The 27442-nt window shown below is 35.7% G+C and overlaps 1 protein-coding gene across 1 annotated transcript in view; it reads left to right on the top strand.

Annotated features, from left to right (window-relative positions):
- The first annotated feature begins 1027 nt into the window (after positions 1–1027).
- Positions 1028–27442, top strand: part of LOC148839686 (adhesion G protein-coupled receptor F5-like) — a 52015-nt gene continuing 25600 nt past the window's right edge. Inside the window, exons 1-7 of the mRNA XM_088933551.1 lie at positions 1028–1232; positions 19023–19133; positions 21911–21971; positions 22790–22933; positions 23538–23702; positions 24606–24712; positions 26008–26069. Coding sequence (XP_088789677.1) covers positions 19029–19133; positions 21911–21971; positions 22790–22933; positions 23538–23702; positions 24606–24712; positions 26008–26069 — 644 coding nt within the window. The 5' untranslated portion in view covers positions 1028–1232; positions 19023–19028. The remainder of the gene's footprint in view (positions 1233–19022; positions 19134–21910; positions 21972–22789; positions 22934–23537; positions 23703–24605; positions 24713–26007; positions 26070–27442) is intronic.

Raw genomic sequence — 27442 nt, 5'->3', positions numbered from 1 at the left:
TTATATTTTCAGTAATTAGTACAGTTTCCAATTGGTAGTGCAGGATGTACTATAATTGACATTTGGTTAGTTTATTGGAGAATTCACCAATACATCATGCTTGGTTTGAAAACCAGCAGATAGCACAGTGTCACAATACATGTTTGTGCCCATTGTATGTAATAAGGAGGAAACTCCAAGAAGGTATTGACAGCAGAGAGGGGTAAAATGAATGGGTTGTAATGTGCATCTGCAAATACTTTGCACATTTTCACTCTCCTGTTATGTTTTCAAGTATTTTCACCTATGGAAATGGCAAATGCTGTGCTACTGAGCAGTATAATGCAGTTACGCAAAAACGATTATCTGATTTGTTACTACCATAAAACCCCTTTGAACGGTTTTGAGAGAAAACTGTTCAAGAAGCAGAGATGGTAGGAAGAATGTGATGTCATAAATGCATCTTCAGTTTCCTGGATATGCCTACTACTACCACCACGGTGTTGTAGTATCTTTTAAAAATGTATTATATAACAGGTTCATTTCAACTGTTTGAAAACACATGATAAGTACTGAAAGATTCTTTAAAGTGAGATGTGACAGCAATTACATTGCACTGGTCTATGATCTGGATTCTGACCACCTACAGCTTAATTGTGATTTGATGATTGATATAGCAAAAGTATGGGGTATCAAGTTGTCAACATTTGTACATTTGACAGATCGTTCCTAAACTTCTGATAGATTCAAATAGTGTAGTTTTTTAATTAAATCTTTTGATTAAATTGTGATCAGTAGTGCTACCTTTCCAATGGAAATGATGAGTCTCTTCTGTTGTTTTACTGGCTACAGTAATGAATTTGTTTCTCATTTAATGGGATACACTCATTAACTGAAGATTCCTTTTTTTTGTTTACCAAGCTGAAAGTGAAGATATGAGGAAGCAAATGAAAGAAAAATGAACCTGTTGGACAAGTGTGTGCTGAACTCTTCATACTCTGTTTCAGGAAGACGTGTTTTTTATTACAATGGAGGTGGGTCTAACACCAGACACCCCCGGAAACTAGGTGTGTCTAACACTGGACTCAACATGATGCAGATGAACTTGCTTTTCAAAGAAACACTGTTCTGAACCAAAGACATCGCTGCCAGACAAATGAACATGCCTTGTCTCCTGGTGGTTCTTGGAATCAAATAATTTATAGGCACATAGAAGAAAGTTCTGCCAAGGAAATAAAAAACATTTCAGGCAGGTAAGATAAGTCAATTTCTTTCACAAAGAATTTCTCATATTAACCTAAATGCAGACTTGTGTTTGTATGATACTGGCATTAATGTAGTAGAGACAGAATGTTTTCAGGAATTAGTTTCACTTTATGAATATGTTGTACTCTTAATTCCTCCACAATCTTAACAATTGTGAATTCTAAATTTGTTTTTAAATTCCAGTACAGTATATTGTTTATATTAAGACAACATTTTCAATGTGATACCGAATGGTAATGTGAACCTTAAAGCAATAAGCATAACTTCTGTGAATTAGGTTTAAGACACAGTATGAGACACTAAGAAAAAATAAAATGAAACAACTAAGTACTGGAACCAATAGCATTACTTGCATTTTAATACCTCCTTGTATTTTGGCTTATCATTTTGGGGACTGAAATACTACATTTAATTGGTCATACTACTAAATTAAACTGGCAAGTGTGATGGAATAGTTAAAATAGCATTTCAGATTACTTTTAATTTGTAGAGTTGTCATCACATTTTTGAAGATTGTGCTCAATGTGAAGATTCTTCCAAGAACTCTATTAATAATAGTCAAAGTTGTTATGATATAAAAAGTGTGAATGTTTCTGCTCACTACATACTTATATTTTGACTCCTGATATATTAGATGTCTAATGTTTTTGTACATCAGTGTATGTTTTTTACTGATAGAAGTGCCTGTACTACAAATATATGAAGGCACGTCAATACTTTTCATTTATTGAGCTTTGTACGCAAAAATAATTTTTAATTATATAATCGTAATAACTTTTATTCTTATAGTGTGCTTTTCAATCCAGAGCATAATCAAGGAAATACATAATAGAATGTACAGTAAAATACATGAAAAATGTATAAACATGAAATTAAGTTAAAAGATAAAGGCCATCAAAAACAATGAAGTTTTAAGTTGATTTAAAAAGATCAAAGATAGCGCGTTTTTAATACTGTCAGGAAGAGTATTCCAAAGACAGAAGAATACCACTGAAAAGGCTAAGTCACCTAATGGACAATGTGAGGTCCTTGAAACACTGAGAAGCATAGAACCAGTGAAACAAAATGAGTAAAATGAGACGTGTGAGGATAGTAACTCTTGAAGGAATATAGAAGACAGATCTGTTACAGACACGGACTAAGATCCGTGTCAGGTCTTGTAGTAGACCCTATGCAATGTGGTAAGAGCTGGAGAAAACAGGAGGCGTGGTAAAAGGGAACACACAGGGGTTTAATAGTGCACAAAATAATAGTGACAATCCGTGAGACAGTGAACGGGGGAGACAAAAAACAGCATCCAAATCCAAACAGGTCCAAAGGCAGGTCAGGACACAGTTCGAAAGTCCATCAGTGAGAAATCCATCCTGAGACGTGACAAGGTTTAAATCCCCGGGAGGGGGGAACACATGGACAGACAAAACATGGAGGTCCAAAGGTGACGGGGTGAGATCCTCCAGACCCCGGGCTCGGGAAGCGGGAGGTGTCGGGGATGAGGCCTATGCCCTCAGGAAACGGACGTAGGGTTTCCTGGTGCCAGGCGGGCCTCACGACATCCTTACCCTAATGATGAGCCCCGAGGACTGGAGGAGCTAGTCTTTAAATAATACACCTAAAACGGTACACTTGGGGAGCTTAATCACAAGAACAATAACAGGAGTAGTGGAGCGCCCTCTAGGGAGGGATGTCAGGCATGACAAGACCAAGCACCCTGTGGGTCAACGAGACAGTCTCAATCTTGTAAGAGACTGGCAGACAGTGCAGCTTTTTCAGCACAGGAGAATTACAGTCAGACTTGGTCAGCACTCAAGCAGTACAGTTCTGAATAGTGTTGTTCTTAACAGTACAGTGTTGATGGAACAATTTAAGGATTCAGTCATGTATGTAGGTAGAACTGAGTATAATCATCATAATAGTGGAAGTCAACCTTTTTGTTTCTGATAATCTGGTCTAAATATTGCAGTACTGAAAAATAAGGGCTGAAGACTGAGCCCTGAAAACTCAGAGATGAGAGATGCAGGTTTTGATTTAAAGTTGTCAAGGCTGATAAATTGATGTAACAAGTTATAACAGAAACTGCTCATTATTTTCAAAATCATTGAAAAATGTATTCAATAATAAGTTATATTTATTGGAAATATGTTTTGGGTCTTTACTTTTTAAGAATACAAAATTCTTATGACCCACCTGCATCTTCCTGGATAAAACAACATGAAAGTCTATAAACCTCGGTAATTCATACTCTTAATTATCTAACTGACGAGGCATGTTTGAAGATTGCAGTAATATATTAGTTCCTTGTTTTTTTGTCCTTCATAAAACAGTTTCATTACTTATAATATGTGATTTAAAGACAGGTAGTTCTTTTGTACGGGTATTTTACGTATATAACATAGAAAATGTAATGTTTTTTTATCGAAGATATGAGCGTAAAAAAGCTCTTTCCATATTAATATAGTTTAAAATGAAGGCAAGGATATTTTATATAATCACGGGAAAAAATCCTACCTCTTTGTCTGGATTTGTGCGTATGTACATTTCACCTTTGCAGAGATACATTTTGTTTTTGCAACAACTACAACAATTTATAAGCCTTATCATGTTACATGGCTTCAACAAAAAGAGCACATAGGCCTAGCTTCCTAGTTATTCGAGTTATTCAACCAAATGGAGGTTTGGGGGGAGATCAAACTTTACTTTTGCTGTCTTACACACAAATGTCTTGCCTCCTGAGCACCCCTTTTATGCTTCTGTTCTCGCACTATCTCGACCCTATCTTCCTGTTCACTAGCTTCAGCTTTAATCCTTCATTGTTTCTGCACATCCTCATGCATGTTGCTTGGCTCCCACCCCAACATCGCCTTGTGCTTGCTGGATTTTCTGCCATGTCACAGTTGTCATCATGTCTACTCTTCCTTTCCGACTTCTGCTGATGTCGTTACTCTTTTCTGGAGCCTTGACACAACCATGCTCCATTATCCCCTCTCTTCTCCTAAATTCCCCTTTTCTCAGTCCCTCGTTCTGCCAGATTTCAAAACTGCACATACACCCGTTAAACCCCAGCCTATCTATCAGTGTTTTATTGTTCTCTTACCCTGATTCTCCTTTCCTGCTGGCCCATTTGCTGTACCAAGCATGTTCACTGTACCAGTCTACATCTGGTTCTGGGTCTTCATTCACAACTCGCACCATACCCTGTACCCAGGAAGCAGCCAACCATGTACGGTGTTGGCCCCTGATTCCCACCCCCCACTAAACACTTCCACTAGCAGTCCAGGGATACTGATCTCCCACTTGCCATCAAAAACCATCAATGTAGCCAGCATTTTTGGGGGTTACACCTGGAATCTATCCTCAGTCTTTCAGATTAAGCAAACAGACCTCAGACAGTCAGGTAAAGGTATTTATATACTTCAAGCTTGATTCTACTATTAACCCTCCATGTCTTTTTATTCTAATCACTCCCTTTGTTTTTCTCAGTCAGCCATTCCACCTGTTCACAATCAAGTATCAGCAAACAGTTATATGCTATTGGTTTCTACACCACCTCATCATCAGCCTAACCAAACTTGATCTCAGCACCAATAGTTCTTATGTTACCCTTTTATGGTCGGCATCGCTTGTTCCACAACCCATTATTGCATTTTCTACTATCACACCCTAGATCAGTGTCACTGACCCTGCATGTATCCAAACTGACCTGATCAACCAAAAGCTTGCGTACCATAGGCTCTTTATTGATTATCCCCTGGGAAAAAATTGTTTTGCGGCATGGTCCAATACAACAACACAACAAGGATAGACAAATATTACCAACAGAGAACATAATACAATAGTGTTACAGGAGATAAAAGACTTACTTTACATTGTTTAAGAGTCATATTACATATTCCCGAGTCCGTTACTTTTACACTTTTACTTTTAGGGGATGAGATACACACTCCACAATACTCTTGGCCTTCTTTACAAGAAGAGGATATGTAACTTGTTTTGATTTGCCCCAATTATTTTTGCTACTTATTTTCACTAATGTTCCCAACTTATTACAATAAACTGTTCTGATGTTGCCATACCTACAAGTGAGACAGTCTATTACACTTTCAATAAATAGTATGATATCCACAGTACCTTAAAATAGCTGATTTTCCAGAGAGGAAAAAAAAGTATCTGTTATCCTTTTTTGTCAATGGTGTCACATCATTTGTCTTATCTTAAGTTTTTGTCTATGACCACCAGTCATACTTGCTGTCATTGAAATCCTTTACAGTCTGACCAGTAATTACAGTGGGTTGGAGGGATACTGCATTTTTCCTATAATTAATGACCCGATCCTTTTCAAAAACATTTATCTTCACAAAGAAGTCATCACACCATTTTATAAAATCATGTATGTTCTGCATTAGTGTTATGGTTTTCCTTTATTCTCTTTTACTGAGTAGTATCAGTGAAGGATCCATTCGCACGGGATTTAAAAAGGTACCACTCATGCCCATAGAGGAATCCTCTTCTGGAACCACTTGTTTTGCCTACCTTCTATGCAAATTTTGGATTTGAGAGTGTGCTAAATTTTTAGCTGAAGAATATGTATTATGTATGCATAAGAAATTATTCAAACAAGAACCCAGAGATCCCTGGCTCTGAGGCCCCACACACCTGCTGTTTTTCATTCCACATGGACACTCAATTACTGTAAATAACTGAAATCTTAACTGACCATCTTATAGATTTAATTTGAACTCTTTGATTGTTTTAAAGTCTTCAATATGTAGTAGGTTTCTTTTTAAGTTTTATGTATCATAGGTTATTCAGGATCTCCAGTCTCAGAGTGGAAACAAAATTATAACTAAACAACTTGGTAGTTCAGTTAATGATTATTTTAAATATACAGCTCAGAAGCAAACCACTGTGTGCATTCCCAGGTTTGGAGTATTGAAGTAGTGCACCTAAAGGAAGCAGTGAAAACAGGCTAGCAGATAAGGAAAATACACCATATATTACATCAACCTCTTCAAAAAAGCTGTCTGTTTATGATGTTTTTTAAAGTCACATGTGCTGTATCCTTCCATCCACTCAGAAGGAAGCTTTGCAAACAGTTTTATAATTGAGTTTAACAGTGGAGGTTAAGAAGTCATCAAGAGAACCAGTCTCCAATGTTAAATCTGCAGAAAAGATTTCCCGGACTTTTGCAATGCCAGTAACAGCTCAGATCACATTCCATCTAAGATAAGAGAATTCTACTTGCACATGAATGAAACAGCTGCTTTTAACTCCTGCTGAGGTATAGAAGCATTTAGAAACTCTGATTGTTCAGGGGACAGCCTAGGTGAATGTCCAATGGTATCAAAGGCATATGAAGTCTCAGAAAACATCATAACCCTGCTCGCTTGAATAGAAGTGAATCATTTTGCTTTGGTTTCAGTGCAAGTACTCCACCAAGGCATTTGAAGATGCATCAGCATGTTCATTGTAATGTTGCCTTGATGTGTACCATGAATTCTGCTACAGCTCTGATAAGGTTTTTAATTTAATTTTTTAGGACAGCTAGACTTTTTACCTTTCTAAAGTTTTAGTCAGTGTTTCTGGCATTAAATGATACATTTCCCACTAAGAACCTTAGAAATCATTTCAGTTCTAAAGTTGAAGGCACTCAGTTCAGAAGTAACAGAGTTAGATGCAGTTTTTTTCATTATGAAAGACACAAAAAAATCATTTTCTTTAAAAAAAATTAATATAATTAAGTAAATTAATAGAAACCTAACTGTCACCCTGCTTTTCACAACCTTTTGTGACAGTGGCTTTTGTTAAAGCCTCACTGTAATCCTATAGGTGAAGACATTTCTTTTGTATGACAAACAGAAGAAAAATATCTCTGCATCACCATTAAGATCAGATCAATCAGACAGACCCTACATGTATTATGTCATAACATCCAGGCGTACATTTTCAACATACCTGGTATGTAGTTCATGGTATGCGTACTTAGAGAGCATGGAGAAAATATGAAAATGAAACAAATATCTTACTTTCTGTCATTGAGGAAAGTATTAAAGTATTATTAGTGACTGCACACTTTCTGATCTATCGTCTGTATGGCATGTCATGACAAGCTGGGAATCCAAATGCAATATTGTGGCTCCCTATTTGTGAGGAAGTCAAAATTCTAACATTTTGGGTGTGAATTCCAAAAAGACAAGAACAGCAGTTAAAAAATGATCAGTCACTTTTCAATAATAGACTGTTATACTTAAGACTAGCATACACCACCACTTTATTAAATTAATCAGAGAATGTTATCGAGCAAGGCATTTTTGTGATAATGTTCAAGCCTCATGTTCCTGGAATGCTTACAAATGGGTGAAAATCTTGTCACACGCAATGCTAGGTTTTTACTTGCATTAAATAATTCTGTAAGAAAGAGTAAATGTAGAAAACGAGATGTACAGACAAAGTAGTGGATCCTAAATTATGACGTGAGAGAAGAATATATAGTAACTTGTAAGTGTAAGTCACTGTCCTGAAATGTTACATGAATTATAAACTTACTGTACTGTATACTCACAGAGTCCCCTGTATCTAAATGCAAATTGTTTCCTGAAGATATTTCAAATTATAATCCATGTCTACTTCAGGAAACATGTTCTATTCTGGCATACTGTAAGTATAATTTAGCAAATACTATTAAGGGAAACAAGTTTCTAGTAGCACATATTGTACAGGTATCTTGCTCAGTGTCCTGATACCACTGATTGGACAAGTAAAACTGTAAAGGCCAGTCTAAGTTATTTTGAGACGTAAAGAACTTTTTCAATATAGGTTTAAGACTAAGTTTGGATTTGGTTACTGGAAGACTACAGGTTATTTCTAACTTGTTTGTGGCTACAGATTTTGTGAAAATGCATAATGTACTGATACAATACATGGTTTTGACATGAGGACCAAATATGAATGCTTATACAGTACATTTCCAACTACAATGAGTGCTTACACAGTGTGAAAAGCCTATACTGTCTATTTTTTTTAACCATTTATTTAAACTATGCCAAAGCTGGAGCATTTAAAACAGGTTTCTCAAGGAACTTAACACTTATTTTCATCAGCAAGGTATTTAGGCTTTATACATTTAACGTCAGAGGGTCACGTGTCACTGGGTTTCGCTTCAGATATTATCTTCAACACGTGTACTAGGAGTGCAGGGAAGGATAATCTATGTAGACATTTATGATTGCAGTGCTGAAGACATTTATGACATGATATGACTGTAGTACTTGAAAGTGAATTAAAATTATCTTTATATTTAGTGTTATCATATTATTTAACTCTAACTTCTGTCATTGTTCACTTTTATTTTTTTATTTTATCTTTATAAAATTGAATAATTTTTAACTGTTATTGCTGGTATCACAAAACTCATATGTACCACATATGTATCTTCACAGCAGTAAACCAATATCAAATTTAGATAACTTAAAGCTTATCATTAACAATTCATAGTAATGCAAACTCTATCTACTGTATAAGCTGTAGAGGTTGAAAAGAGTTTAAATAAATGCAAAGCCAATATCAAACTAATGTTTCTGTAGGTATGATTTTTAAGTAAATATTTAGAAATTTATGCACCTATCTAGTATTAGCCTGACATTATGCTTCCTAAAAAATGTTGATTCTCCAGAATTATACGAAATTGTATTATTAAAGTATTAGATCAATTTGAATCAACAAAATTTGGGTTCTGGTTACTATAACAATTAAATTAATAACTGTGGTCTCAATGACAATATAAAGGAGGAAAAAGAAAATCACTAGGTGCCAAAGGATAAGGACACTGCAGGCAAGGGCAAAGATTCACATAAGCACTGGATTGTCAGCAGAATCACCTAAATTAAAAAGATTTAGAAAGTATAAGAAAACATCTCACAAATCTTAATCTTAGAGACTGAGAACTTAAGTGAGAAAAATTATAATAAAAAATACAGAATCACTAGAAATGCTGAGCTCAAGAATGTCACACTGCAGGATCAAATATGTTTGATCACTAGACCTTGCTTTTCAGACACAACATGAGGGTGCATTGTGATTATCATAGACAGGTTAAGGTAATAAAAGTAGGTTACTGGCCAAGTAGATGAAACCGGTAGAGCTTGTTTGGCAGTGATTATGATTACCCTGAATGTTTCTTATAATCTGAATAATTCTTTGAAATTATATACAGTAGGATGAGGCATGCTGATGTCTCACAGCTCTTTGAGCCTGAATTCAAATCCAGACTGAAATGTACAGTAAAATATGTATACAGTATGTTTTCCCTCGTGCTCACATGTTTTTTCTGGGTGCTCCGATTTCCTCCCATAAACCATAAACAAATAACAGAAGAAAAGCCTAAGCTGTGCATTGAACTCTTGCTTAATCTTATTCATGAAATGCATGTTTAATATAGGCCAAGAAGCTGAAATGCTTTCCGTCCACTAAATAAAACAACTTTCAAAGAAGGTTGAAGAAGGAGAAGACTCCTCAAAAAATTTCCCAAAAAATTCACAAAACTCAGTTTCTTTCACAGAACCCAACAAGGTTTCTCTAGTTCCTGGTCTTTCTTTCTGTCCTCCACACGACACACATCATTCTACTCGGTGACTGACCCTGGAAGCTTCCTCTTCTTGCTTTTTTTTAATGATTTACCTGACCAATTGGCTTCCTGCAATTGGTCAAGGCACAGAGCAGCAGCTCATTCCCCAGATTCTTCTGGGGGAATGTGGCCCTACAAAGCTGTGCTCTCACTATACATACAGATGCAGCCATCTATAATGCACATCATTCTTATGTTAACAGTAAGCATAGCGCATTATATCACTGTTTTGGCTGGTGTGCCACAATCAGCCTTTAACTTCTCAAAACAGATCAATAGGTGGCACTTGTGTTGTGTTAGATGTTACTGAAATGGCAGCTTAATTTAATCTGTGCTTTTATTATTCTAATAATCATACAGTATGTCTTGAAAATATTACATTGTATTTGCAGTATAAACATACAGTGTAAAATACATAGCCTAACAACCATTTCAATTGGAATGTGGCTTTACAGTATGTTTTTTTTTCTGAAAAGGTGTTACATTGCATGAACAGAGCTTGGATCAGACTTTGATTTTTTTAATATGTCTGTGCCTGAATTTCCCAGAAAACAAGAAATTTCAGGAAGTGACTATAACCTAGTTAGAACAACTGAAATAGTTAATATTGCAACTTGCCATTATACAGTTGTAAATGTGTAAATTACCGTGTCTAAATGATCTAGGCAATGTACATGAACAGCAGTAGTTGCAGTTGTTGATAAGCAGTATAGATGTCTGTGGATATTCACAGTTTTTTGTGCTTCTGTGTGGAATGTCAGAAAATGTAGTTTTTGGTGTCTGGGTTTTTGGCTTGCATACCTAGCTAAAATCTACAATATGTGCTATTACAAAAACTACAATAGTGATATTAATAATAGCTTTAAAAGTAAAATTAATTAATACCACTCCAATGCAAAAGTATTGTATATACTGTATTTCTCTTTTGTCTTTCTCCCCTCAGTTACCCTTTACTACCATAAAAGATAAAGGCCTAGAAAATTCACCAGGAATTCTTGAAGATATTATTGAAGATCACTTGAAGATCACTATTGAGAAACCACATCAACCCACAAAACACACTTACCGATTTTACAAAATCAGTAAAAACCCTAATATCATATATACTGTAGTTAGAGATATACAGTATACACATATATGTTTAGGATATTATGTATATATATATGATATATAAAGTATGGAATATCATAAAAATCAGAGGTGTTATCCCAATAGTTGGAATTAATTAGAAAAAGATGCACATAAGCACTGGAGAGTCAGTAGAATCCCCTAAATCAAAAAGATTTAGAAAGTGTAGCAAACCATCTCACAAAGCTTACTCAGAGACTGAGAACTTTAATCAAGAGAATTTAGAATAAAAAAAAATACAGAATCACCAGAAATGCTGACCTCAAGAATGTCACAACGCAGGATCACGAACAGAGATGTGAGAAATCAGAGCAGTGATGTAAGAAAAATGCTGTATCTTGAGCGTAGGCAGACTACTGTGGCCATGGGGAAAAAATAAAAAATGAAAACTCATACAATGGACATTCTTTCTCCTAATTAGGAATTTTTATCTCCTTTGTAGGACTTTATAAACTCCTAAATAGGACATTTTATTTCCTCTGTAGGATTTGCTTGTGTATTGTCCAATGATTGTGATGGGTCAGTTAAGTGCATGACATGATGGAAGAGATTGTGTTTATTTATAAATTGGTCTTAGTTACCAGGACATTCATAAGACTTGATCTGCAATTAGTATAACAGCAATCAGTATGAGAACATTAAAATGGACCTCAAAATGTTCACGTTTATTTTGCCGTAAATACTATTTAGTAAATACATTATTCTTGCTGCAGGAAAAGCAAACTATCTGCAGATTATATGGATACAATGATATCAAGTGTATTTAGAATGGATTAGTAGTGACTTAAGAACGGTTAGACAAATTTTAATTGTTATTGACTGCAATGAGGTTGATCAATGCCAGCAACATACAATTCAGAGAGTGTATTACAACTTTGAACTAGATTATCTGTAGTATATGTACAGCTATGACAAACTGAAACCTTATGGCATACGGTATGTATTAATGGGGCTATACATAGGTTTTCAAGGTAAATTATCTGGATGGAAGCCAATAAAACAAACAGTATTCCCAATATAGTTGCAGCAAAAAAAAATTCTGTTGAGAGTGTTGCAATTTGACAAAGCAACTTTAAGCACAGAGCTTCGCAGTCACCTGCCAAGAACTTGGCATATCATAGTCTGATGCATGCATTCCCCTACTAAAATATTTCTGATACTGTACCTCTTACAACAATTACAAAATGTTTCACTGCTGAAATCAAGGGAAACCAATTATATATGGCAAATGCATTTCTCTTAAAGAGATGCACCATCTTTTTTCGTTTGGAGTTAACTAAGTTAATGAAATGCATGTGGTTTACACTATACCAAGCTAAGTGCTATTCAAATGAAGGTTTTGATATTATAATTGTTAAAAACAATATCAATTGTGTTTGTATGCAAAATACTTCTGGAAAGTAACCTCTCGCCACAACACCAAACCCAGTGGAGCCTTCTTAAGTGAGTTTGCTGATTTTCTCTCATTCTTATGCCTTAAGTTTAAAAGGATCCTTATTCTAGGGAGACTTTAATATACACATCTATTCAAGCTCTTCCGGCCTGGCTAAAGACTTCCTTTCTCTTTTGGGATGCTTTGATCTTACTCAGTTTGTTTGTACCCCTACACATAACAAAGGACACACCCTAGATTTAATCATTGTCAATGACTCTTTTGTCTCCCACTGTTCTTCCCTTGATCTAGGCATCTCTGACCACTTAGCCATTCTCTTCAATCTGGAATTACCTGTTTCTAACACTTCCCCCTCAAGCTCTGTAAATTTCTGCAACTGGCGATCAATTGATCACCCAAGGTTTGCAAATTCTGCTCTGTCCTCCTTCTCTTGTTTCTCTTCCTCTGACCCTCTAGAGGAAAAAATACAGTTTCTTGACGGTGCTCTTTTATCTACCCTTGACACCTTTGCTCCTTTAAAAAATCGAACCATCTCCTTCTCTCACCCTGCCTCCTGGTACAACGACCATAGATCTGCAATCTATGAAGGCAGCCTCCCACAAACTTGAGCGTAGGTGGCGTCTTTCTGGCCTAAATGTACATTATCAGGCTTGGAGAGATTACTTATCTGAATATAAGGTTACTATAGAGTCTGCTAGATCCACCTACTTCACTCACATCATTGAAAATCACCAAAACAACATCTTTTCTCCACCATCAACAGACTGCTCAAGCCAAACTGCCACACCACATAACCTGCCTCATCACAACTTTACAAAACATTCTTAGATTTCTTTAGTTCTAAGATTGACAACATCCGGTATCACATTCTATCTACTACACATATCATTTCCCTCCTCATCCAACTTCTCTGGTTCCCTTTTCGCCAGCTTCTCTCTTCTTGACTCAGCATCCCTCAATAAACTAGTTACACGCATGAAACCCACCACTTCTATTTTAGATCCCATTCCCACCACTTTATTTCAGTCCTGTTTCTCTTCTCTCTGTCCCATTGTCTTCAATATTATACATGAATCCATGAGCACTGGCATTGTACCAACGGTCCTCAAAACTGCTGCCATTACCCCTGTGCCAAAAAAGCCTAACATGGCTCTTGACATCTTAACAATTTTTGCCCCATCTCCAACTTACCCTTTCTTGCTAAAATTCTAGAATGTGCTGTCACACTTGTTACATAACCACCTCATGACAAACAACCTTTTTGAACCCCTCCAATCTGGCTTCCGTCAACTTCACAGCACAGAAACTGCCCTGATCAAAGTCACTAATGATCTTCTAATAGCTTCTGATTCTGGTTCTCTTTCTATACTCATCTTTCTTGATCTCAGTGCTGCTTTTGACACTGTTGACCATAACATCTTACTTTCTCGTCTTGAGACTGTGTTTGGAGTTTCTGACACTGCTCTCAGATGGTTCAAATCTTACCTCACTGATCGCTGTCGCTTTGTCTCTCTTAATGGGTACAGGTCTGAAATTGGTCTTGTTAAGTCTGGTGTTCCTCAGGGCTCAATATTGGGCCCCTTGCTCTTCAGCATTTACATGTTCCCACTTGGTCAGCTTTTAAGATCACATGGCCTTAGCTTTCATTTTTACGCTGACGATACTCAAATATACATCCATACCAAACCTGACACTGATGTGGCTGTCTCTATTCTATCTAATTGCATCTCTGGCATAAAAATTTGGATGACTCAAAACTTCCTTCATCTTAACTGCGACAAGACTGAAGTCATCCTCATTGGCACCCCCCATCAACTTCGTAAAGCCAGTCCTGTAACCCTATCTGTAGATGGTTCTGTACTTCAGCTTCAATCAAAATTGAAAAACCTTGGGGTTATATTCGATTCTGGCTTAACATTCTACCCCCATGTGCAGCATACTGTCAAAACATATTTTTTCACCTTAGAAATATCGATAGACTACGTCCTATGCTATCTTTAACTGTGGCTGAAAAGCTGATCAACACATTTGTGTTCTCTCGAATTGACTACTGTAATGCTCTACTCGCTGGGGTATCTAAATCTACTCTGAACAAACTGCAGTATGTCCAAAATTCAGTAGCCAGAATCCTGACCAGGTCTAGTCCAAGTGATCACATCACTCCTATCCTGGAGTCCTTGTACTGGCTTCTGGTCAAATTCTGTGTAGACTTTAAAATCCTCATGCTCACCTATAAGGCCCTGCATGGCTTGGCACCTCAGTACCTGTCTGAACTATTATCGCCCTACTCCCCCACCTCGCAACCTTCGCTCTTCTAATTCTGCTCTCCTTACCGTCCCCCAAGCCCGTCTACATTGTATGGGTGACAGGGCCTTCTCCTGTTATGCCTCCAAGCTCTGGAACTCTCTCCCCAAGGATATCAGAGAGTCACCTTCTCTAAACTCCTTCAAATCCAGACTCAAAACCGTCTTCTTCAGAAAAGCCTTTACTTAACTGGTTCCACTCTTTACCCCTCTGCTTTTCCTAGTACCACCATCCACGGTCTCCTCTATATATTGTAATTGTGTTTTATCTTGTGTATTCTTCTTATTTATTGTTGTTGTCATCCTGTAAAATGCTTTGAGAAGCCACCTTTAAAGGTGCTATATAAAATAAAGTTGATTATTATTATTATTATTAGTAGTAGTAGTAGTAGTAGTAGTATTATGCTGTATGGCAATGTCCTTTTGTGGCGAGAGGTTACTTTCCAAACTACTTTCAAAAACAATAGTTTTGGAAAGTCGCCTCTCACCACAACACATTTATGCATTTATGCTACTGTACTTACTGGGCTGGGCAAATATATCATATGTACAGTATGCCATATACAGAGGAGTATCAAAAGTCCTGCATAGAAGAAAAAATGTCCAACGTATGAGTTTATGAAATCCCAATTTATGAGATAAAAATACTAATTAGGAATACTCATTTATTTTTTCCTTGTGGCATTACGACATTGTCGAACAGAGCTAACAATCGTGGTTAAAAAAGGTTTATGTTAAAGCATGTTTTTACATTAAATTTTATTTAATTAAAAGTTTTTTGTTTTTTTAATTTAATTCCAAAACTTATTATTATGGAATTAATATCAATAAGTTATTATCGAATTAATATAAATACAATTAATATTTTATTTTTATTATTGTTATTTAATTTTAATTTACCACCAGATCCCACTGTTTTTATGCTTTATTTGTTCACCCATTTGTAGTTTATCCTGATGTTCAAGTTTAAGCTTTATATTAAAAATGCAAATGTATATTTATGCTTAAGAACATGATGGTCAGGTGAAGTTTTACTCATACTGCAGCATGACTTGTCTCACTGAATTTCAAATGATATCAAATCCCACTTTTTCACATTTCATCTGTGCAGATACCTCTTGGTCATTTTTCACTCTGCATGGGTCTCAGCCTCCTCATTCTCAAAGGATAGAAGGTGGAAGAGGGAGAGATGTGAATGCATTTTTATTTGATTTCATAACATCACTAATCTTAAATCTTTATTTTTGTTGTCTTTTTAATCCCACTTTAAGGTCTAATGGAAAACTAAACTAATTGTCAATTCTCTAGTCTCTAGGTCAGCTAGAGAAAAACAAACTGAAAGCTGTCTTCAAACACTGAAAGAGGTATAGCAATGCAATTTTTATATTTCAGGGCTAGAAAAAATCGACATTGATGAGTGCATTTCAAACCACAATAAAAAGTAAAATGCAACTCATCAATGTCGATGTCGAAACTCTGCATGCAGATCATGTTGGAATGTTTTTATGGTGACTGCAGCACAACCTGTACTTATTTCCTCATGCATCATATTACATTAATCATTACAGTAATTAGTGAGCGGGAAGTGCGGCTTCATGTCATTGCTCCCGTAAACTCTTGACAACATAGTGTGACAGTTATGGTTCCGTGCGGGGTCGTGCCCCCCGCCGCCCGTTCTGGCCCCCACACCTGGGGCACGAACCCGGGTCTCCGGCGTAACGCAACATGGCACCAACCGCTAGAGCTAAAGGAGACCTCCCTCAGCCCAGGCAGCTGAGGACCCTGATACGCGCAGTGAGGGCGCTGTCGTCACCACACTAGCTCCGCTACAATAGCAACTATACAGTGCTTTCACAAAGTTTACGATTTTGTGTTTAATTCAGAATTTGTAAAATTTTGCAATGCCATAAATTATTTTATTTTGTTACCTAGATTTAATAACTGGAGTGAGAAATTGGTGAGTGTGTGGAGTTAATACGTAGCGTGTGTTATCCTTCCCTCCACCCTCCTATGCGGTATGAGTGCGTGTGTGCTGTGTCCCAAATCAGGACATTCTTCTGGCTTTTTAAAGTGAGTTTGTTCAACACAATGCATTGTAAATATCTGATGAATTGTAACAAAAAATATATTCTTCTGAGTGTAATATCTTATACAGAATGTCTCAAATGAAAATGGCAATGCACAATAGCGTGGAAAGCTTCTGTGAGCTCAATTGTGATTTCTGTTTAAGGGCATCTTAAAATACCTTTACTCTCTCCAAGCACCCTGGAGATTATTGGTTTTGTAGTCAAATGACCAATAAAACTGGTTTTCTTTACTGCCCCTGTTTGCCACATGTTTGCTCACTCAACACTACTGTGGATCATTCAAGTTATTACTTAATTTATTATTAATATTTTAATATTTAACATACTGTAGGTTAAACTCAGGTCTCCTGTGTGGCAAGCAAGACCTGTACCACTGAAATGCCAATGCATCACTGTGATTGGATATACAAAATTAAAACTGCAAGAGTCCCTGCTTGCAGAGCAAGCAAAATGAAACAAACCCAAAGTGGAAAGTGAAAGAAAAAGTACACAAAGTATACAGAATGACTAATAATTCAGTATACTGCATGACATTGAAAATAAGTTACATTAGTTATATAGCATTGTGACATGTATTATTTTATTTAGAGTTGTGTGAAATCATTGTATTTAATGAAATTGTCACTAGTAAAGTATTAGTACTGTATAGCATGATTGGTACAGGAAAGACAAATGGGTTAATAAACATTTAATTTTTACTATTAAAATAACATTGACAACCATACGCAGCTAAATTTTAGAGTAGTGCAGTCCTGCGTTCGATTATTTGAAAAAATAAAAATGGTGAGATACGGTGCTGTTCGTCATGCTGCAGTGTTTGTTGCAATGCAACGCCTGACACCTCCCGCATTTTAAATTAGAGTAGAAATCAAAAGTGATGGGATTAGACAAATGCAAAAGTGTCCAGAAGTAATGGAAGTTAGAAGGAGTTTTATACTAATTGTGTATGTTAGTATGAATGATGCTTTATGTTATCTTTTTACCTGGTGCTAAAGTAACTCTTATCTACAGTTAACCTAGATGAGTAGGTTTATTCTATCTTAGCATATATAAAAGGTGAAATCATTAAACAAATGATAGATAAATTAAACAAAGAAATCACAAATAAACCTAATGTTACCCATTATCAGACAATGAGACACTGAAATTCACTCTGCATAAAAAAACAACTAAAGGTTATTTTAATATTTAACATACCTGTAGGTCAAACCCAGGTCTCTAGTAAAGCAAACAAGAACTGTACCACTATCTATTGTATTTATGTTTTATTAGCCAATGTTTCACTTTATCATCATGTGCCTACAAAGAAGTGTTGAATTACTATTATGATATCAACAATGTCTTGCTCAACTTACGTCTGCACACGAGGCTGTTAAAGATTACAAAACTAACACTTTTTAAAATGAGTAATGATGTTCTATCTAGGAACAGAGATTCAGAATTGGATCCGTGTTTGGATACTGGTACATATATTATAGTATTTCTCCCTCAAAATTTACTAAAAAAACATTGGAGTGATATTTTATCAGAAATCACAGTTAAAAGGCCTACTGTATATACTGTACCTCAGAAAATAAGGAGCTTTAATTTGATATCTGAAAAATTTATTTTTAAAATGAATAATATTTATAGAACTCCACTGACTTTAGAAAGTTGTGAACGATGAAATAATTCCACATTAGTAAATTTAATAATGTAATACATTAAGAAAATTGTGATTTTTATTGATGTTCTGTGTTGATCACCCTTTCTAATCTTCAAACAGTGAATTGGGTTTTCTGCTTTTTCAGTCCTCAAGCTTGAAATTACACACGTTTTACACTCAAATGGTCCAGACAAAATCATGTTCTACCTAAAACCTAATTTTACAAAATGTGTCCATTAATTTTTAGAATTATTTATATTTTAATGACATTATTAAAATAAAAATAGGACAGCAAAGAAAATACTAAGCATATGCTTTATGCGTTTCATGTGGTTTAACATGTTTTAACAGAAAAATGTAGATTTGAACAAAAGGGCCAGCTGATACACTATATAACACCAGAAAGGTTACAATTACAGTTATTCATGAAATCCCACAGAACAAACATAGTAAACATACACAAAACTAGCATGACTTATCCACTGAGTTCTGAAAAGACTGATGTCCAAACCAGACATTTTTGGAAAATGTACCTGCTGTAAAACCAGATGAGGGTGTATATTTTCCTTAAACTCAGTTTTTTGGCTTAATTTTTTTTTTAAAGGACGGAATGGCAATACCAAAGATTCTGCTCTATTCTGTAGTTCTGCTATTAGCCTGTGAGATTTCGACAGCACAACATTGGTTCAAAATTCCAGGATGGTACTCTTTTCAGGTAAGAAGGATGTTTAGGAATATGCTATTCAAAGAATCTGCATATACACATTTTATTTACATATAATGTATGCATCTTCTTTATTTTTTCAAATTTTGCATCACAAAATACAACTGTCAAGTTTTATAAATTGCTGCAAAAAACTTTTGCTTTAGTATTCAGTGATTCATTTTTGATCCACTCTCATACAGTACTTTATTATCATGCTCTCACAAAGCTAACAATTTGTAAGTATGAAATATTTCTGTTTTATTTATTTATTTGAGATAATATATTACTGACAATTTAATGTCTGTTGTTTTCTGTCTTACATACATTATTAGTATACAAGAGTGGGATGGTATCGCAGTGGTTAGTATTGCTGCACAGCGCTAGGGACCTGGCAAAATTCCAGACCTGGAGTGCTGTCTGCATGGAAATCAAATGTTCTCCCTCTGCTCGTGTGGCTTTTCTTTGGGTGCTTCAGTTTCCTCCCACAGTCCAAAGACTTACTGGTAGATTAACTGGATTCTGGGAAAACTTGCACTGGCATGAGTCTGAGTTTTTGCATCTGTGTGTGCAATGGACTAGCATCCTGTCCAGGGTGTGTCCCACCTTGTGCCTGTTGCTCTCCAAGACAGGTTCCAGCTTCTGTGTGACCCTCAGTTGGATAAAGTGTTAGAAAATGGATAGGTGGAGATGTTATACAGCAAATTCTCAAATACTATACAATGCTAATCAGATACTTTTCTTTAGGGCAGCGATTTCTTATTTTTTGCTCCAGCTGAGTTCATAGTCACAGGCTAATATATTTCATTTTTCAAATGGGGGTAAATTTGTAAATTGCTTTTAGTTTTCAAAAAGCTAAATGGATTTTTTTTTAATTGGCATCAAACCTGTATTCTGTTCCGAGTTTCAGATCTACCCTAATTCATGCGTGGGACCATTGTTACTTTCATTCTCACCCGTGTATTTTCCTCACAAATTAATCACCTTGTAGAAGTTGTTTAATCATAAATAAAGAAAATAAAATGGACAGCAAGTTGAGGAGAGGCTACCTGTAACGATCAGTTCTTTCCGGACCCTATGCGGACGACACGATCCAGAATTGTGAGGATACAATAGGGAAAATAGTCATGCAGGAGAAGGGTCTGGAGACGGGGGGCGTGTCCGAGGAGTGTAGGTGTCCAGGGGAAGTGAATCCAGGGCGAACAATCCAAGCGTATATCCAAAGGGGGAATCCAAAAACACAAGAATAAGTCCATAGCCAGGTGATCCATCCAACAAGGAATTAAAAACATGAACCGGGTCGAAACCGGCGGACAGGGAACAGGACCAGGCGCTTCCAGGTCCCGGACTCGCACGATACGGAAATCAGATGCAGAGCCCGGATGAACGTCAGCGTCTGGCTTTTAAGGTGGACTGGGAACAGGGGTCAGGTGCACAGAATTAAATCCAAAGTGAAAGAGCCGGAGCTCCCTTAAGGAGGAGGGACTACAATCGTGACGCTACCTAAAGTTCTTTGTGCTGAATTTGTCAGGAAACAGTACCCCTGAAGTACAGTACTAACCTTCTAACTCCCCTAACCTAATCAAAGCCTAACCAAAGAAACAGGTTAAATAGAAGTCTAAACAAGCAAACAGATCGATTAAGTCATCCATTAGCACTAAACAATGTAGAGCTCAACTTAAGAAAAACCAGCAGACAACCCTCCAGGAACAGGGTTAGGAAACACTTCCCTGTGGAACAGTATAAAATTTGACTTAAATGTTACGTAATGTAACGTTGATATTATATGAATTATGTATTTTTAGAAATGTAAGTCTTTTTTAGATATTTATTTTGTAGAAACGTAGGCATTTAGATTGTTTTCAATTGAAGAATATTTTTCTATCAGTATAATTACTACACTGAGAAGCACCAGAATAACAACAAATGTGATGGGTTCCAGTGCTCACATGTTGTTTAGTTTTTGATGCTTCTCTGTACAGTACATTAACAGAAAGTTAATAGGTATTAGAATTTAAATCTCATTGTACTCTAAATTTTTAAGAAACAAAAAATGTTTAGCATTAATTTAAAATACAGCAGTAGAACACAAGAGGGAGCTCTGGGATCAAGTAAATAAATAGTAACATGCCTTTTTCTGGTTTTCAAAATAAAATCAAATAACATCCATTCATTTTCTAAGCACTTTATCAAATACAGGATTACGGGGCTGCTGGAGTCTATACTGGCAAGCAACAGGCGCAAGGCAGTATACAATGGGATGCCAGTCCATCGCAGGGCACACACAGACATAAATACACACACTCATACCAGGGCCATTTTTCTCAGAAGCCAATTAACCTACGATACTGTAGGTCTTTGAACTGTGGGAGGAAATCCACATGAACATGGGATGAAGACGTTTTGATCCTTCTAAACCCTATGATATTATCTCTTACATATAAATATCTCATGAATGTAGTTCAGGTGGGTAGCTGCGTCAGCATGCGTAGGCTGCAAAGGAACAAGTAATAGGTTTATTCCATGCTGAAAAAAAGAAGAAAGAGAACACAACGTTTCGGCCGTGGAGCCTTCTTCAGGTGTGTCACACACCTGAAGAAGGCTCCACGGCCGAAACGTTGTGTTCTCTTTCTTCTTTTTTTCAGCATGGAATAAACCTATTACTTATCTCATGAATGGATGTATGTGCATTTTATGTATTTTCACCAAACTAAATTTAGCTGAACCAAATATTTTGTTTTTCAACATTGCTACATTACCTGAATGTGTAAAATGATTTATTTTCTTAGGCCAACAAAGCTGAACAGAGTGTTGAGAAATCACCTGCTCATTTCAGGCAGAAACGTGAAAGTAAGTAGGTCAACTTCATTTTAGTCCCAAAGCTGTCATCAAACATATCAGGTTTGAGGTAAACACTTGAAAATCTAATCCAATTACAACTAACTTCAACGTTCACAATAGTCAGTTTAATAGGATCGGAAAAATGTTCCTTAGAACCTAATGCATAATATTTGTTCAACTATAAACACTTATGTTTGAAAGCATCATTTAGTGTGAATACATGAAAGATGCCTGTCTGTTATGACATGCTGTAGACAACCAGCTGCCCTGGGTTTAACTGTCACCTGACAATTGGCCCAGGAAATAGAGGTTTCCAGGTTGGCCATTAACTTCTGCTAGCTAGCAGAGCCTCTATTATTCACTACACCAGAAGGAAACGGGAGCAGGGAAATGACTGACTGATTAACTCATAATGTGAATTCTGGATTATGAGGGTTTTTGGATTTGAGGTGCTGCTTGGCTGCACCGGCTGCTTGGCTGTACTTTATCAATAGAGACCTAATACTTTCTGCCAGAACTTACATTTTGCATATAGACAAAAAAAAAATCTTTTGGCATATGTTTGTACTATCACTTAAATGATATGTTGCAATTACAAGAAAGCTAAAGCAACCAATGACAGGGTGTTTTTATACATAAAATACATGAACGGATCCAGTGCTCCACTTTTATGTACAGTATAACTTCCTCTTGTGGAATTGATCATCCCTCTGAACTTCAATACCATGTAATTATAGCCTGAGATTCTCAGTCATGTTTATTTTCCTAAACATTTTAAAAATTAATTATTCACTACCATTTTAATATGTGTTTTCTTTTTTCTCAAGCAAGTCCACTGGAGTACATTGTTGATATTGAGCTCAATGTTTCAGATAAGAGTATAATAGAACAACTTATGACATTCATGAATACCTTGTTTCCAATTCATATTACTAATAACTTTAACATCACTGGAGCAAATGTCACTACAGGTGAGTATTTAGAAATTATAACTTTATGTTTATAGGTCTCTGTCTGTTTGCAACTGTAAGTTCACTAGAGGCAACAACATCCAATAATTGAATATTTTGTGAGTGTTTGGAATACAGTATTTGGTGAGAAAGATTTTACCTGCTTGGTTAAGGGGTAACCTCCCGACCATAGAATGAGGAGGCTCAAACCCCATTTAGAGAGGAGTGAACTAAGGGGTAGCAGCAAGGTGGAGATGGAGCAGAGGATGGAGGCTTCAGACAAATGTGAAGAAAGGTGTTTATGTTCTATATACTATACAGTATATATACTTAATTATAAGGGTACAACTGTTGGAATCTTAAGGAAGGTACTCATACTGCTCGACTAAAAGGCCTTAATATACAAATAGATTTAGATAAAATTGTCACTCAACTAAATTAATGGTAATTAATAATGGTAATGATACTGCATATATAAGAATGGAAACAAAAATGCCATTTAAGCTTTGTACTGCACTCTTTTCCTGCAAAGGGCAAACAAGCTATTTACAATGATCCCCCACTTTAAAGCAAAAACACAAAAGAACACGTATTTTGAAATGTAAACATTCTGTGTTTTCCTCAGTGTGCACACAATCTGGCAATGAAATAAGGTGTGAATGTGAAAATAATTATGTCTGGTCATTTGACAACTGCACCAAGTATGGATCCTGCAGCAACATAAGTGGAAACACATGTACATGTATTAAAAATCTTCCACCAGATGGACTGTTCTGCCAGCCACGGCAGTGTAAGTATGTTTGGCATATCTCTTCACTCCTTGACAACTTTGTCATTTCAGGTTTTATAGAACTTTTATTATATTGGATTCATTGTTTTGTTTTCCCTTAATTAAACAATCAGTTTTTTTATTTAGCAAAAGAGCTCATTACAATTTGATACGTGAATAGGTCTAGTTTATAGATCTGTTATAGTTCCTACAAGTGTTACAGTTTTACAAGTGTATTTATATGTACATAAGTGTTATATCAAACAAGGGAATAAAATGTGACCCCACAATATGTGTTTAAGCAAAGGTTTCCATTAGTTATTTCAGTCTTTCGACAGAAAAGACTTTTAAGCAGTTACACTTCCATTGAGACCACTATGTTCTACTGCTACTGTAAGTTGCTGTCTAGAACAGGAGACACCAACGTCAACATTCTTCATCCAGAGTCCAGCAGGTTTTCTATGACTAAGTTATAAACAACTCTGCTCCTAGAAGAAGGGTTACACTGATCCATTTAAGTTTTAAGATGCCCATTGACCTCTTCTCTGTGGATTTAAGATGTGAATAATTTTTTTTAAATGTAGAAAACTGGCAGTTTCATAGCCACTCAAGATCTGGTGTTGGGAATCCCTGCTCTAGAAGTAACATTAAAATCTGAAAGTGCTGCAAGATTGCTGTCTATCACAGTGAATATATCCTGTGGTATCTATCAAAATTACCAAGTCTACATTTCTGAATCAGCACTACATACAATATCTAATGAAACATTAAGACTGACTGTAAACTGTACTGTGAAAAAGCAGGTCCTTGGCTTTACTTAGTAACCATCTTCACAATGGCATGACCATGGTGAAAAATACACTAAAGGGAATTATATTGTTCCATAAATATTGGAAGAATAACTCTTGTGTTCTTATTTTGCAGTTTCTGCAATACTAATGTCTTTCAAAATCAATGGTGAATTTAATGAAGAACTTGAAAATACATCATCTTCCCTGTATCAGACATATGTAACGGACATTACAAAGGCAGTGAGTTGATCCTTTCCAATAATTACCCATTGCTTTTATTCCTATTTGTCTTCAAAATCAGTTTTGTATTTATACTGTAAAAATAATTGCCATATTACTTTATTAATACATATAATAAAGATATGTAAAACTGAAATTAACTGCATTAAAAAAGAAAAAAGAAAATGTTAAAAAATTGTACCAATTGATTTCTACCTACTGCAGTTTTACATAATAAGCATATTCCTTTAATTTAAAATGGAATGTTCCTTTAATATAATAAATACAGCAAGAAAAGTAATATAATACAAATTCTGATATTTGTTTTTAAATTTGAATCTTGCAACACATGCAATAACATTTGCTGCAATAGTTCACAGTTTTTGAAAAACCATTTTACTTTCATTTTCAATGGAGATATCTCCAAACTGAGATTATTTGATATTGTCTTAATCCAAAGAGCAAGCAAAAGAGGATCTATATAGCTCCAGATGACCAAGATAATTTTCTGGCTACAGCTAAAAAGAATGATTTTTTTTTTAATGGAACAGATGTCCATTTACAATCACAAGGTCACCAATTAAATAATTTGGGGGGTGGGGTGGGGGTGTAATATTTTAGTTATTTCATTCCAAAAACTTAAATCCTTAGGATAGGTAACAAATGTGAGTGAGATGATTTGCCATATCTCCAGCAACTGTCTGTATTTTTGTATATCCTGAAATGTTTGAAATGTCCACTGGATGTAAAATACATTTTATGTGTTAATTTAAATTGGTTTGAACATAACAAACTCATTTTTTTACAGATGTGTCATTACTTTCCCATCTATTTTGTATTGATACTGTACCTGTAGCTCCTTATCTTAATTATTTCTTGAATATTTTATTTAAAAAGGATTGTCTTATTAATGAATTTAATCCAGACTTAATATAATCAAATTAAACAAATGGGTAATTAAAGGCACTCCAAATCCTCCTGTGGCCCAAGTTAAATTCCTTCATTTTAATTTGAAAATGCATATGCTATAAGCAGATATTACAGTATGTTGCTGATGCACTTCCTCATAACCTATACTGTAAGTCTGACAGATGTCATTAAGAAGGAGACATTTTAAATAACTTGTTAGCTTGCTAATTAACAATATTATGTGTTTCTGTTACATTCTTAAGACAAGGTTTGCTACGCACTATGAATTATATTATATTGGTTTCCTATATATCATTAATTAAATATTTTTGAAAACCTGCAAGTCTTTATTTTGATATGCTTTTCAACATATTAGCTGCACTACAACCTACAATTCTTCCTTACAGATCACAGAAAGCTATGGGAAATTCATAGATGGCTTCAATGGAGTAAAAATCATTGGCTTTATGTAAGTTGAATTGCTGTTTGATTATGATTATTATAGTAGCAAAAATCTTGTTACATTTGAAATGATTATATTATTATTATGAAAGTAAAATCACTAAGGAATAAAGATGTTTTGTTTTTTCAAAACTATGCTGATTATTTGTTTAGATCAGTAAGTATGAATTTCAAGGAGTTATTGTTATGATGAATCAACATGTAGTGAGCAAAAAACAAATGGAAACACTTGTAAATCAGGTACAGTACAAATCTCAATGGGAAAGCAAGGGCTTTAAAGCAGGTGTTGCTAATGCGTTAATTAAACAAGCAATATCACAGCATTAACAGGGACATGTACAAAATTGCTGGACATGTGTGGTTTACTTTAATTAATTATGGCTAGAGATTAACCCAATTGAGCATTTATGGGATATAGCATTTAAGGGCACTGGAGACAGGATTTTCTGTCTCCATCGACCAGGCAGGACCTGTAGACATTCTCATGGAATATTGCTGCTGCATCAGTCCTGCAGAATTCCGGACTCAGGTTAACTCTATGCCACAATGCCTACAGGCCATGCTGGCCACACATGAATTTCCAACTCCCTGTTTAAGTGACTTTACATTGGTGTTTCCATTTTTTTCTCTCCTTTTATATTCCATTTTTGTTCTCTGCTTGTAGATTCTTTCCTTTATTCTCTCAGAACAAAGACTGAACTTCAAGTCTTCTTTGAAACTGGGAATCTTTAGATAGAATCAAAATTGGTGAATAATCTCTGAAAAGGATATTTTTTTTTATCTTTGCAACATTTTCACTGGTTATGTGTAATAACATTTATCATCTGATTATGTGTATTGTTTATGATATTTTACGGACCACCTTATATCTAAAGTTTCCACCTTGTCATTTTCATGAGAGTGCTTTTGAGACAAAAGCATAATTACATATTTTTTTTCAGGAATTGTAAGAGTCCCAGGGCTTTTGTTTTTGTTAACCTGTTACCTTTGTACCTGATTCAATTTATTGGGAAGCAGGCTACCCTGCCTGTCCATACTAACCAGGTTACAGATGTGATATTATGTTTACGCATGTATATACTACTTTGGTTAATAAAACATGTATATCACTTACAGTTTCATTGGAAACTGCATACACTGAGCCTCTAATGATTCAAATGTGATTTCCCTGTCAGGATTTTTTCCCTGTCAGGATTCCAATCATTCATATTTTGTCACGGACACGGACTGAGATCCGTGTTAGATCTTGTAGTAGACCCTATATGATGTGGTAAGAGCTGGAGAAAACAGGAGGTATGGTAAAAGGGAACAAACAGGGGTTTAATAGTGCACAAAATAATAGTGACAATCCATGAGACAGTGAACAAGGGAGACAAAGAA

This window comes from Atractosteus spatula, chromosome 2 (assembly GCF_055471065.1).
Source record: "Atractosteus spatula isolate fAtrSpa1 chromosome 2, fAtrSpa1.hap1, whole genome shotgun sequence".
NCBI classification, from domain to species: Eukaryota; Metazoa; Chordata; class Actinopteri; order Semionotiformes; family Lepisosteidae; genus Atractosteus; species Atractosteus spatula.
Note: the sequence above shows the minus strand (reverse complement) of the source record. Positions and strands in the feature narration are given on the sequence as shown.